The sequence below is a fragment of the Pholis gunnellus genome, assembly GCF_910591455.1.
Source record: "Pholis gunnellus genome assembly, chromosome: 8".
NCBI classification, from domain to species: Eukaryota; Metazoa; Chordata; class Actinopteri; order Perciformes; family Pholidae; genus Pholis; species Pholis gunnellus.
Genome location: NC_136534.1, coordinates 23,300,942 through 23,316,023, shown reverse-complemented (window position 1 = coordinate 23,316,023; position 15,082 = coordinate 23,300,942). Strand labels below are relative to the sequence as shown.

The following is a 15,082-nucleotide window of genomic DNA, read 5'->3' as shown; positions in this document are numbered from 1 at the left end:
TGATGTAAACAGAGAGCATCTTCACTGCCCCGCCTTTTGTTTTACACGTCGCCCCAAACATTTCGCTCAGCTCGTCAGAGAGCCACCGCTCTGCTGTAAACACGACGGCCATGATTGAGGTTCCAACGTGGGGCTCGGGGGGGACCAGACCGTCCGTCCGTCCGTTCAGCGTCTCCGCGCTGCCGTTGCTTACTTTTGGGAATGTGCGCTGTGACGGAGGCGGATTCCATCCAGGCAAATGTTTACTGCCGAGACCCGCCACACTCAATCTGGTATTGTCTGCAAGCTCTGACTAAGATGGTGACGGTGCTGTCTGCTCTCCATCCAGCCATTTGTTCTGACGGGGGACCAGCTGATGTCACATTTCTGGTGATGTAGCTGATGTAAACCTTCACTTTTGCCATTTCTAAGTGTTCGGATGAATCCGGTTTGATCTGATGACTTGACTGGTCAGAAAGAAAGAACATGAGACCAATGTTTAATGATCTTCATCATGAGCAATCAACCGCTTGAAAGGTGCAAACAGAGAACCCTCGGTCTGAACTCTCCTATACGTAGCGACTAAAGTCCATTTCAGTGACGCTCGTCTGAAGCTCTTAAAGAGTCCATTAGACGCCGCTCTGGTCAGTTTACGTGTTCCTGACACGCATGTAGAGAGTTACGGAGCCGTCTGTTGAGTCTCGTATGTTTCTGTTTGCACAGCGTATCAGTCGGTGATTCCACAGGTCGGCTTTTAACCATCGATAAGAGACGAGATCATAAAGGTCTTTTTGTTTGTCTAGACCGGCTGACAGATGATTTCACTTTTTAAAGATTCAAAGATTACTTCTGGAGAAAAGAAACCGGCTCAGTCACAGCTTATTTATATTGTTTGTTTATCTACAAATTCATAATCCTAGATCCGCAGACTGTTCCCAGGTCTGCGGTTAAATCAAATGATGATGGAGCACGAAGCACGAAGCACTTTGTGTCTCGCTATACAAATAAAGTTTATGTGCGCTGGCCAGTAACCGCACAGCTGGCATGTTCGTAAAACAGTGCCTGCTTTTGCCTGTTACCTCTGCGTGTGTGTGTGTGTGCGTGTATTGGTGGTAGATCCATCTGAAGCGAGCTGAAGCTTTATCCCCCCAGGCTCTCTCGGCTCCTCACAAAACGCAGCGAGCTAATCAATACTGATTCGTCCTCTGGCTTTGGAAAAAAAAAACCCAGCTGGGACGATCCGGACGAGGTGCAACTGTCCTTGAAAATAAACCGTCACTTACACAAGTGGCCGTGCAGCAAACATGACTTGTATGTATTTTTTGCATTAAACGCGCCACTAACCTTCGGTAACGTTTCACGTTCTGGGTCCCTTTGGCTGTAATGTTTTAATTGAGAAGCGACTGAGCTTTCATTTCTAGATGAGAGGCCCGAACGTTCAGGCCTGTGGGAGCAGAAAGAAGCGGAGATGAAACAGTGCTTTGACCTAAGAGTGACATTTTACCTAAAGGGTGATTTCTGCTTCTTTCAGTGAAAGCAAGTGGAGAGGAAACCAAGTGATTCAGTGAGACGCCGCGATGTGAATCACTTTTCATCGCTGCCTATAATGGAGGAAAATGGGAGTAGCAGCGGCGCCGACTAGAGCGGGAAGGTCAGTGCAACACGGTGCCGCCTGGAGGGGGAGGGTTGAAGAGTTGAAGCCGGGTGAGGAGGGGGGAGGAGGAGGAAGGAGGGGGAGGGGGGAGGGAGTCAGTGGGAGCATGATGTGATTTTCTGCATACAGAAGAGTGAAATGTGTTTAGTCAGGACGTAAAGTGCTGATTACTTTTTCATGCCGTTACAAAACACACACACACACACACACACATAAATCTATCCAACGTTGTTTATTTATTTTTTTGGGACTTGACAGATGACGACATGAGACTGCAGTACATGTGAAATGTTTCTCTTTTTTCGTCCTCTCAACAACAGTTAGAAATACGCCGACTGGCACAGCACTGAAACTCAGAGACAACATTGTTTTTCTCGTCATGTGAACAGTTTAAAATCCAACATGGTGAAACAAAAAGCAGCTCTGGCTTCATTTAACAGTCCAGCTCGTGTGTCAACAGCCATTACTGTGTGTTTGGGAATTTGTTCGTGAATTCAAGTTCTTGATTTCTTGCTGTTGATCAATATTTTGACTGAAGTAAATATAAAAATCCATGTAAATAATTGAAGGTAGGGCGACAAGATACGGCCGGGAAAATGTAAATCTTATTTCTTCACGTCCAATTTAGGATTTCATGTTTTTTTTTCTTAAAAGCAAAGTAGGCTCACAGAAGAAAAGGGAATTTTGAACTTTCACCAAACTTGGACGAGACTTTGAGACATTTTTAGTGGGATTTTTCGCCGGAGTTTGCTGAGGAGACGCTGACTTTTCTGAAAGATCCATTTATCTCCCAGCTCCTGTTAAAGGTAAGACTTTGCTTAAGACTTGGCCACAGTTACAGACTTGAGTCAGCTTTATCTGAGTCTCTACTTCTGTACCGTGGGGGGGTTTATAGCTTCTGTATAGAGCGGAATCATTTCAACTCTAAAGATGGAACAGCTCGTAATAAAACATTATATTACTGCTGATAAGCGTATCACCTTAAAACCAGTGGTTAGTCCAGGCAGCTCCAGCGGTCAACATCAACACTACGCTAACGTGGTTGTACATTCATCAATACTACGTGGAGCACAAACACTCTAGTTTATAGGAAATAATGCAATTTAAATCCCAAAAATGACCATTTGATGTTTTCTTAATAATATTTGAGCCCTACTTTTTTTTTTAAGCCCACATACCTGCAGCTACCAGTTTATTAGGTACACCTAGCTGATGTAGCCTCATACAACAGCTCTACAATTGATTCATTTAATGCTCCTACATTTTTTGGTGCTGTTGAATTATATTTGGTTATAATGAAAAGTTCAACCCACCCGCATAAATATAAACAACATACATTGTAAAAAGTCTAAAGTGATAGAACTCAACAGCACCACAAACAGATTTAATGTAATCAACGTCTGGAGTTATGAAAATACACTGAACATTACAACCATCATTGATCACAGAGCTGCTGTATTAGACTGGATGAAGTTCAGCTCGGTGTACTTAATAAAGCAACATGTTGCATCTTGTCAACATGTCAGACACTGATCATGCTGAAGCATCCTCTGTCCAGTCAGAACGTTTAACTTGTTGTAAGCAGAACTTTTCTTCTATATTTAAAATAAAAGACAAATCCATGGACTGTTAAATGAATAGCAAGCTTGAGCACTATTGATGTAACATGTGGGGGAAAAAGGCAAAAACGATGGTTCAGTTAACAGTAACGTGGTGCAATCCAATCACAGGGCAGCTTTGGATCAGGTTCTACTTTATCAACAGAAATGGTTATGACGTTATTATTACTCTGAAGTTCATGTCCTTCTCAACAGACCTGAGTTTACATTCTTACAAAGCATTTTCAGGACATTCAGGACCTCCGCAGTGGTTCCTCCAGACCAGATCTACAAACACTTAACTTTGCATTGAACAGTGACTCACTGCGAGATGAAACGAAGCAAATCCCTCGAGTGCTGGAGAGTGATCGCTCAAACTGCTCGATGAAAGTGAAACCGGTCTTTGTTATTGTGCGTGACCTCCCATTCAAAGTGTGCAACCCAGTCACATGACGCCGCTTTCCTTCAAATCAGTAAGAGAACTGAACCAAATGATTACAAGAGAGGGAACAGTCCAGTTCCCATTGGGCTTGTTTTTAATAATGGAGTTGTTGGTTGAGAGCACACCGGGGAAAAATAAAATCTAAAATCTGGCACCTTTTTATGGGTCGCAGACTTCTAAACGTGACTTTAAAATACCATTTTGACATCGGGAGAACAATCGGAGCACAAGAGTGGATTTTGCCAAACGTGGGAGAACCGTGGCCCCAGAAAAGAGAGCGAACGTATTCCCCGAGTGAAATGCTGAAGTATGAAAACGTGTCGAGCTGTCTTTGAGTGAGTGTTGTGGTTCTTTCTCGTGCAGCAGCAGCTGCTGGTTGTTGAGACTTTGCTGCTGTTTGCACCACAAACACCATGAATACATTCTGTTATCAGTCTCCACACTCGGAGGTCACTTCTTTCTCTCTAATGACGAGCCTCGTTATCTACAGACAAATAAAACGTTCAATGTTCATATATCTTTTTATAAAATAAATCTTATATTTCCAAGTATACAATAATAAAATGATGTAACAGGAAACTCCATATATACACATAGTATAGTAGTTTGGCAGACAAGAACATGGACAAGTTCAGTATTGTAAACAGCTCTTTACTCTCATTCATGACACTTTCGTCCTCTTTTCCTTTCCTTCTTTCGCTTCCTCCGTCTCGTTACATTCATAACTCCAAAAAATTGTGCTTTAGGGAATCCTTTACAATAATCCAAGCCCCCGGTCCACTGAGTAGAAGTGTCTCTGAACAGTAATGTCTTGAGTGATCTCGTGGCTGGTAGTTCACTATGAGACCGGGTGAGAGGGATGAAGAGGGGGCTACAGATGAAGAGGTTCAGGAGCTTTATGGGGGCGGGGGGGGCGTTAGGATCTATGTCTGGCACTTTGATAAAGGTTTGGTATGTGTTCATGTGTGCACTTAACAGAGAGGCAGCATCAGATGCACGGCAAATGTTTGGTGCTTCACCAGCTTCAGTACAGCTCCTCAACATTTTAACAGACTGATGTGAACTTGGGCAGGATGTGTGTGTGTGTGTGTGTGTGTGTGTGTGTGTGTGTGTGTGTGTCCTGGAGTCGTTGTGGCATCTTTAGTGACGATTACAAGGCAAGAAGTCTGAGAGGTTACAGCTGTGCTCGGGGATACAGGAATGCACACGATGGAATGTGGAAAAACACTGGTGTGTGTGTGTGCAGAGCGGTGACGCCAGAGAGCGGTAAAGCAGAGCGGGAGCTTTCGGGTTGTGAGCTCAGGAGGCGGGAACAGAGTAGAGGTCTGAATGTGGGTGACCGGAGCAGGTCCGGAGCAGGTCTGTGGGTCTCTAGCTGTCCTCGTCGGTGAGCTCCTCCTCCACCGTGGCCTTCTCAGCGATGGCCTCCAGGCTGCGTCTGCTCTTGGACTCGGAGCCGGAGGAGCCGCCCGATGCTCCGCCTTTACTCAGGTTACTGGTGAGAGCAGCGTAGTGGATCTGCTTCAGGTTCTCCTGGACTTCACTCCTGGCGTGCTTCAGCAGGTCTGCCTGACCCTGAAGGAGTAACGATGGATCAAAGAGTTAGAGCAGAGCTTCTGAAAACTTGCAGCCCTCCATTAACCATTAAAATTAAAAACAATGTATATTCTGTAGACCCAGCTGGAGGTAAAAGGGTCTCAGAGCAGTGGGCAAAAGTTCCCCTCAGAAAATGTCGTCTTGCTGTGTTGTTGGGAGCCAGAATCAATATTGCATACTTTTGAGATGATGAACTGCAGATAGTGAAGCTCGCTAGAGCCAAGAATCACAAAGCGCTTCAGAGATGAAGATAACATGTTGCTGACAGTTTAGCTTAGCCTTCCGCCGCCCTTGGCTGCTGCACCGCATGCAGAAGGCTCAACTATTAGAGAGACGGAGAGACATTTTGCAAACAGGCTCAACTATTAGAGGGATTAAGAAGTGACCCAACCTGTGCAAGCCAACCAGCCTGCTACAGAAAACATCTGGACACAGTTGTCATGTAGCGGCTGGCTAGCTACATTGCTAATTCCATCATTGATGACATACTACACTGTGATATTCTGGATTTCTTTATGGCGCGTATCGAGGCTTGAGTTGATAACGTGTGTGGCCGTACCACGTGACTGATTCAGGAAATGGTTCGCGGGTTTGGCGCACGATTCTAAATATAAGGGGCAGCGAAACGCGATGGATCCCCCTCTCACATTTTGTGGACTTCATTGCGCGATTGTTTGCAATCTATTCGAGCATCACAAACATTCATTTATTCAATACAAAGCTTCACACACACCAAAGCCATAAAGCCATTATCAGCCTCATGTTACTAATTCATGATGTAAAAAGTGTTTCTTGCCGACAAAGACTCTCCTGCTCTCCAACTTCAATTGTATCCATTAAAAAAAAATTCTTTCAAATAAATAAAGTTGTTTGTGTTCCTCTCCTTGTTAAGACCAACAATTAAGATATTTTAACCAGATATTAAATGAAGAAAACATCAGAAAACATCATAGCATGTCGAAAACGTCATAAAGAGAATGATAAAGTCAGTATAGCACGTCAAAAGAAGTCATAAATCTCATAGTATAGTTTGTTGTAATTAGTAACAAATGCTGTCACAATTACCCAGAGTCCAAAGTGACACATTCACAAAGCTTGTTTCATCAAACCCATATTACAGAAATTTGTAAATTTGTAAAGTCAGTAAAATTGTCAAATAATTGCAGCGAAGTAAAAAGTTTAAAAAAAAACAACTTCCCTCTGAATTTAGTGGAGTACAAGAAGAAAGTGGCTTGAAAAGAAACTACTTAAGTAAGTACAAGTACCTTAAATGTGTACTTAAGTAGAATTACTTAAGTTACATTCCACCAGTAGCAGTCACTCGTGTACTGCCTTCTGTGAAAGAAAAGCTCACCTTCAGGATGGTGATGTTCCAGGTGAAGCTCTCCACCGCCTTGTGCAGCTTCCTGCCCTTTAGCCCCTCCTTCACGGCCAAGTCGTGGAGGTTCTCGTGAGATTCCATTGCTGAGAGAGAGAGAGAGAGAGAGAGGAGAACAAGTGTTGAGTCAGTCCTCACGGTTCATATTCATGGTGGTTTCGTAAAAAAAAAAACACAGAAGAGCAGCTGTGAGGTGACTGAAGGCTGGGAGATACGACCATGAGAGCAAAAAGCACCGGCATGTACTGTCAACATTTCACAGACTCCTCCTGCAGCAGACGGGTCGAGTGTGGAAGTACAGAGAGTCTCTGGCTGTGGAGGAGGATTCCTGTCTCACTACAGTGCGTCTGCAGCGCGATAACGGATCGCAGTAGCTGCTGTTGCAGGTGTTCTGCACGTCGGGTCTGAAAAGAATAAGTGAACATTTCTACACAAATGAAGGCGCTAAGCTGAGGATTCCATGTAAGAAGTGAAGAAGATAAACTAACCGCAGCTGCCATCAAATATCTTAATACCTCATTATTTTAAGCAATGTGGTTGAAAAGAAAAGGTAGAGGAAGTGTGACAAAATTCATTGAAGTGACAGATGCATCCTGTTTTTCTTGATTCTTCTAGTTGATATCAATCCTTACAGTGTTTATAGTAATTCAATCTAAATTCATTTTCACTGTGTTGTCCCCGTCAACTGTGTGTCCTCCACCAGCGACACCTTGCTTCATTATCTGGAAATCCAAACGAGGTGTTGATGGGATGTCACGGGACGGGAGCAGGCCAAAACTGGGTAATTGGTTGAGAGGGAGAGAGACGAGAGAGCAAAAGGGCATGATAACTCGAAGGCAGTGAAGAACACAAAAAGCAGAGCTGAAGGAAGCAGCGAGGCAGGATGAGAGGGACAAGAAAGAGCTCCGGAAACGGAGAGAGAGGCAAAGCAGAGCGACGCAGCGTAGGCAGACGGACATGACGTTCTTTCACCGCGGATCAGCATCAAGGCATCCAACAGAGGAGGGATTTGTCTCCCGAGGAGCTTTCCCCACCACCTCCTCCTCCTCCTCCTCCTCCTCCTCCTCCTCTCCTCCTCTCCCTTTGCATGACTGAGTCTGACTAAGGGAGGAGGGGACTATGTTAAATATTAAATATCACGTTGGCTTTACGGTGCAGCAACAGGGCAACCACAACCAGACCAAATTCCTGGTGAGGCTGCACACACACACACACACACACACACACACACACACACACACACACACACACACACACACACACACACACACACACACACTTCCGCTCGAAGCGCTGATATCAGAGAGAGAGAGCGAGAGTCTGGCCCCCAGGCCCCTGTTGCTGCTGTTGCCATGGAAACATGGCGTGCACACCAGAGGAGCCCCCTTCGTGTGCGATGGCCGTACGAGGTGTCGGGTTGTTCTGGAGCCTCTCGGCCGAGCGTGCACGTCTGCCGCCGCCGCTCAGGCGTGAATAATACAACCGCCAACAAAGTGACAGAATATATACGGACACGTTTTCCCATCTTTGAACCCCTGACCTCTCACTCACTCTCTCACACACACACACACACACACATACACACATACAGTTTTTCCATTTCTTGTGTTCTATTCGACACGTAAAATGATATAATCTCTGTATTTTCAGTTGGCTATTCTGTAACTACAGCTTTAATGACTGCGCTGAATAAGGTGCACAGCTTCCTCTATCTCTCTCTCTCACACACACACACACACACACACACACACACACACACACACACACACACACACACACACAAACAGTTAACTCACACTGCAGGTTGCCTAGCAACATTTTATGGAGTCTGGCAGCAGGCGAGAAAGGGGGAAGCTCGTTCTCAGATTGTGATCTCTCGGAGGCAACGCTGCAAGACGACAACTGTACAATAAGAGTCTCACAGCATGTTACAGTTACAGTGTGGAGCGGCGGCTCAGAGGAGGACGACCTGAATCACACATTTCATTAATAATTGATCATTATTTTCAACAAGAGATGATTGTATCTGATCATACTATGATAGGATGCCACTTCTTACACACACACACTGAGGAAAAGCTGTAAACTATGATTGATTAACATTTACATCTACGGCTGCATCTTAATTATTTTCAGTATCAATTACTCTGCTGGTCGGTTTCCTGATTAATATGTATTACAATGAAATCACAATTTCTCAGATTCCAAGATGACGACTTCAGATCACTTGTTTTCTCCGAGCAAGAGTCCAAAACACAAAGATATTCAATTTGATTCACAAACAACTCTCTGACTTATACAATGTGCAATAATGTGCAATAATGGGACATTACAAGCAGTATTATGGACATAGCCAGTGAATATCTTTGAATTAACCAGATACACTTATATGTACCAAGATGTACATAAATAGCTCTGCCACCTCTCATACATATCTGTGGGCCTCACCTTTAACCGGTTATATGTTTTTTGACATTATGTATATGTATTGATGTGTATATTTAAGACATGTTCAACAGATTTATGGTGTAAATGTCTTTATTTAAGTTCAGGTGACTCAAGCTGAAGGGCTCTCAGAGCTCCTCCAGTCACGGACCCGCCCTGTGGCGGCCGCAGCACACTTCCTGTCACACACTCTGAGGCTTCCCCCGCTTGTATTTGTCTAACAGAACGTGTCACCATGAGAACACAATGCTGTTTTTACTTCTCGTGTGGGCACAAGCCTCTCCGTGTGCACGAGTAAAGACTAAGGGCTTCTTCAAAGTCACGTTTGCGGGGCCGACCGGCAGACCTTTGGGTTCAAAGCCCCATCAGAGAGCAATGCAGTTTTAATTCATCACGACATTTGGAGATAATGTATGAGCACAAAAGCTCATTTGGACACTCATCGACACCGAACCACAGATAGTCTACAACGATGAACACTGGTTTATAAAGTCCATTAGTCCACAAAAGTGTCCACAAATGGTCTCTACTCTAATAATAACTATGACGTATAGCAGTAGAGATGCATTGATTGTGCTCGGCGTGGCCTGTCTGGATCGCTCTCTTTACTTTGTTATTGTCGTCTATGTGTTGCTGCCTGACGTTACCGTGTGTGCTGCTGTGTGCTAATCAACGCATGTGTATATGTGAACTCAGAAATATGCGTCTGACCGACTGGTTTCATGGCCGATCGGATGAAAACGGTCCGGTTTCGATCGGGAAAGCTCCCATTAAAGGGCGCTTTAACATATCTAAACACAAACACTTTGCTCGGTCGTGTTCAAAATGTCAGTGCAGCGCCGCGCCATCATGCTGCACTTGGCAATTCAGAACATCTTCTGTAGCGATCCTGTTAGTCTGCAGCAGGTTTGGCCATCCATCTGCCATGAATGCTAATTGGAAGGTGTCGGGTGAAGGAAGAGACATCCATGTTGGAGCTGCAAACACCCGACTGTGTTCTCTGACACTGCCTTTGTGTGTTTGTTTGCTTCTCTGGGTCCTGTCTGAGCTGATGTGATAGATTATTCACAACTTTAAGAACTGTTGCTGCTGAAACGCTCCGCTTGCTCTAAAGGGGGAATTGGGTTTGCACTGACCCAGTTTCTACAGAACAGACGCACACATAACCACGCCACATGCACACATTCAAATACAAACATGAGCGCACGCACGCACGCACGCACGCACACACACACACACAGGGGAAAGAATGATGTCAGTTTAGGATGGAAAATAAATCAAAGTTCATCAGTTTGCCATCTGTTGTGCCCTAGTTTGCAGTGGTTGGCTGTTGAATTGTCTCCAGCTGATTTGAGATCATTCATATATATATATATTAACCATATATAAAATGTGTGGTATATATATATATATATGTGTGGTATATATATATATATATATAATGCGTTGAGACCAGAAGCCAGTGCGTTGAGACCAGAAGCCACACAAAGCTTCTGTGGAGGCTTTTGGGGGAAAGAAGAAGAAAAAAGGTTTGGTGTAATTGAGCATTTTCACTGCTGTGTTACCCATTTGACTATTGTCTCATGAAAAAAGAGTGATTCACTCCGACAAGGCATGCATCAATCAGGACGAGGACTCACTGTGCAGCACGAAGGAGAGTTACATCACAACCTGCTGTGATTCCAAACGCACAACTCACGCAATGAACCGCCATCGGTCTTCAAACAGAACTTTGCCGATAATGAAATGTCATTCTGTTAAGATGAGTAAGTAATGACGTAGAGAAAGATTAACCATGTCTGGTCGACCTCTACTTCAGGATGAAATACTTTGAATGATTTCAAAAGAGTGATTTAAATAAGTCTTATGAAAGATGAGCAACAGGCAGAACGCACACGTGCTCTATGAATCAATCAACGTGTAATCCTAAAGTGTTGAGCCGACACTTTTTGTAAATAATTTCATACTGCAGATCTGTGAACTGCTGGTGGTCTTTAACATAGAAGATGCTGTCAAAGGGTCATTACTGTGTGACTAGAGACACAGCTCACTCTTTTCATTCATTAACAATATTAAACGTGATCACTGAGCCCAGATGTGAGCAGAGGCTTCGGGGGGATCTTTGTGATGCCAGTAAGCTCAACATCACAGCATGTTTTCACCCCAAAGCCACCGGCTGGTAATTGTTCAGGGCTGGAAGGTGGTCAAACTCAAAACACCACGAAAAAAAGCAAAAAACCCAGCACGAAGCCTTTGATCATCCCATCCCACAGTCCTCCTCCGCTCTGATGTGCCACGACAATAGAAATTGAATATTTTATAAGTCCATCCATCTGGAAAGCAATAAAGCTGAGGCGTGGTAATGACGGTCCACTCTCACTTAGCTCCTCCAGCAGGCTTTCTCCATGATTAATTAGCCTTTAATGCTACTTAGATGGAATTCATGGCCAGACAGCGCTGCATTTATATACAGCACATTAATGTCAACATTTTTTATTTCTCCTCATTAAAAGGTTTTACCCATATGTCTGCCACACTTGTAACATAACAGAAGAATAAAGACGGACCTCTGCATCACAGATAAAACACAGCTGTTCATCTTTTCAGCATTATTACGACAATATTTTCCCTCTTGAGATTGGTGCACACTCTCACATCCAGCAGAGGCTCCCTGCCGAGCTGCCAATCAAACTGTGCTTCCCGGAAAAAGCTGAGTGGAGTTACTTGACCACATGGAGTCATTCTGTGGCAGTAAACCAGGACTGCGTGAGCACATTACAGACTACGAGTCTTACTTTGCTCGCTTTGATGTCGTCCAGTTCACTCGTCTCTCTGAGCCCGAGACGCAAACCGTGTAATGAGAATACAGCACACAGGCTGTTACTGGTGCGAATTGAACGCCTCTTGTCTGAACCGCAGCTTTTCAAAAGCGAAGCAGTGACTGGATATACGCACACTTGAATATGATTAAAATGGTAATTCCGCATATGCAAATGAGGAAAAGTATAATCAGGCCAATCAAATCTCCTATTGAGTGTGGAGCTGTGTGGCTTCAGAGAGACGGTCGGGCCGGCTTTCAGGAGGCTAGCGGTGTCAGGAAACAGCCTTTCATCCACCTGACCTTCCCTTACCTGCTTTTTGGGTTTGCAGAATTCTCTCGTACACGCCGTCGTAGCTCTCCAGCAGAGTCTTGCTGGTCTGGATCACCTGAAAAAGGAGACAAAATATCTTGTTTATATTTGGCTCTATTTTCCCACATCAGAAAAGCTGGCATCCCACAATAAAGCGGGAGGCGGTCTCTGTCTGGTGGCCGGGTATTTCTATCTAGGGAGGGCTCCTAAAAACAAGCTGTTATTACAGGCACGTCGGTGGGCGTGGGCGCTGAATAGCATTTTTTGAAAGCCAGAAATAGAGGGAAGGAGACACGAGCAATTAGACGGTTTATTAAAAGTGTCTCGTCCTCCGGAGATATACACTTTAGTCCTGGTGCACGCTTTTAAAAACATCTCTTTAAAAAAAGGCAAGGAGTCAAGGTCATGTGACTACGATGAGAGTAAAATGTGAACAAACTCTTTCACAGATAACACGGCAGCTGATCTCCTGAGGTGTTTATGCTCGCCCTTAATTGAGTGCACAAACTCTGGTGACCTGCAGACTGTTAAAGGTCTCATCATGGCCAGACTCAAAGGCTTTGGGAATTCATTTGCATATTGAATGCCAACAAATCACCATATAAAAAACGTTTGCTTCCTTACACAAGGACAGCAGCGCCGCGGGTGTTTCACGAGGTTAATGATGCATATGTAGCCGGTCACAGATAGAGGTAAATAAGCACAGAACATCTGGATCTTTCTCCTTCAATTATCTCGGTAAAAGCTAAATTGATTCATCTGACATAGATGATGTATGTACCCAGAACGTTGCTCTGCCTTTGATTTCAATGTGTGCCTGTGGGGCACTGGGGCCTTTGTGTCCGCAGGATTGCTGTAATTGACTCGTACACTCCCTGAGTGACTTCAGTGCACCGCGATGTCGTGTCACAAAGCCAGGCCGCACCGCTCTGCTGCCAAGACGGAGCGGAAGGAAGGAAAAACAGTTTTTTTTATTCAAGCTCAGTGTAACAAAGCCACGTTGAAAAAACCCAGCAGCGATAAACATCATACCCCTGTGATCGATCTCCGGAGCAAGCCAGCTCTGTGTCCGGCCAGCGAGAGGGGAGAGAGAGAGAGTGTGTGTGTGTGTGTGTGTGGGGGGGGGGTCATTCAGACATACAGGCGACCACACATTTTAACTGGTAACACCCTCATCTTATCCTGAAAGAAATGTGATTTTGTGAAAAGGTGAAGTCTGGTGATCTTATTTCTTATTGACAAAATAAAAAGATCAAAACCAACAATAAAGAGAGTACTGCCTGTGCACTCAAAGCCTGATGAACCTTATTCCTCATTGCCGTAGAGCTCCATTGTTCTATTAAACTATTAAAAACAATAAATGAGCCGTACATGTTCCTTCATTACGATGAACACTGTAGTTTGTTTGGAGTCAAAGCCACTCACACACACACACACACACTCACTCACACATACACACACACATGGAAACATGCCCCAGCTATTCCTGTTTGAAAACGTACAGTGCATGGCTGTTGGAAGGAATCACTGAGCTGATTTTAAAAGAAGGGATATTATATATTTGTGACTCTTTTCTTAACAGATTTATGTCATCAGTGGGAACTGAGAGCTGCAGTCTGGGTCCGGGTTGGTTTTAGTCTCTTCATTGGATTAGTTGACAGTAAGAAACATATAGAATAACAGAGTCATAAGGAAACAGTTAATCAGCCACTGAGGCTTTAAACATTGCCTTTTTTGGGGGGGGGCATGATTACATAGAGTCCATCCCCCGATAGTGTGCACTGTACCGGGAACAGATACAGTTTCAAGTGAATCACCGGGTTACTCTGAACGCAGTCACGACTAAGTGATTGTGGCGGCTTTGTGACACTCCGCAGCTGCAGTCGCGCCTCTCAGAGCTGTCGCACACGCTGTGATTAGCTCCCTGATGGGAGAAGAAATTACCGTCTTGGTGGCAGAGACGGCGTCTCAAATGTATTTAAAGGCACATTATGAGGTGAGTGGGTGGACTCGGGTCCCATTTGCACACTAAAGACCACCTCCTGTAAGTGCTATGCTTAGTTCTATTCCTATCATTATTGTTATTACCTGTATTTAACAAAGACACAAATGCTCGTTGATTTCTAAAGGGGGATGTTATCTTAGCAATGCCATTATGCACGTAACTAGTAAAGGGGGCAGTAATTATAAATAACAAGCTATCAAAGATATGCACACAAACGATAACACATATAACTAGTATTTATGCATAGTTCTAATATATTCAACAGAAAAAGTTCATTTGTTGTGAACAAAAGCTGAAATCAGAGCACACTGTGGAAGAGCACACGCTGGTACCGTGCCGAGTTTCTCCACTTTTTCCTCAGCACACAAATGGGCAAGGACTGAGACCCAGATTCTATTTCTGCCAACGAGGAAGCGAACGCCTGGTTGCTCCCAGTGGTGGATTTTGACACGGCGCCTGTATTTCTAATTGGACTGATCCATACATTATTTACATCTCTTTAAGTTTGGCTCTCCTCTTTTCAATCACGCCCCTTGTATTTGTCAGCTCGCCTTCAGTCGTGCACCTTGCTGCTCTCCGTCTCCTCCGGCGCTCTGCTGACGACCAAAGCCGGCAGCTTTCACTCCACTTAAGCCCTTGCTCTTAATTTATTCGATTTCGGTCCCCAAACACCCGTCATTTTCTCCTTTCTTCCATCCAATTCAATTTTCCTGGCCATCTTTCCATCAGGCCCAATTAACTAGCCCTCTACTCCAGAGTCTGACTATAGCAGCAGGTGTGTGGGGGAGGTGGAGGTGGAGGGGGGGGGGGGGGGCATCTTAATCCGTCTGAGACGTTTCAGCATCATCCCCCTT

The 15,082-nt window shown here is 44.6% G+C and overlaps 1 protein-coding gene across 1 annotated transcript in view; it reads right to left on the bottom strand.

Annotated features, from left to right (window-relative positions):
- Positions 1-2,189: 2,189 nt before the first annotated feature.
- Positions 2,190-15,082, bottom strand: part of plcl2 (phospholipase C like 2) — a 34,876-nt gene continuing 21,983 nt past the window's right edge. Inside the window, exons 4-6 of the mRNA XM_079164786.1 lie at positions 12,224-12,299; positions 6,624-6,733; positions 2,190-5,248 (exon numbers count right to left, since the gene is read on the bottom strand). Coding sequence (XP_079020912.1) covers positions 5,045-5,248; positions 6,624-6,733; positions 12,224-12,299 — 390 coding nt within the window. The 3' untranslated portion in view covers positions 2,190-5,044. The remainder of the gene's footprint in view (positions 5,249-6,623; positions 6,734-12,223; positions 12,300-15,082) is intronic.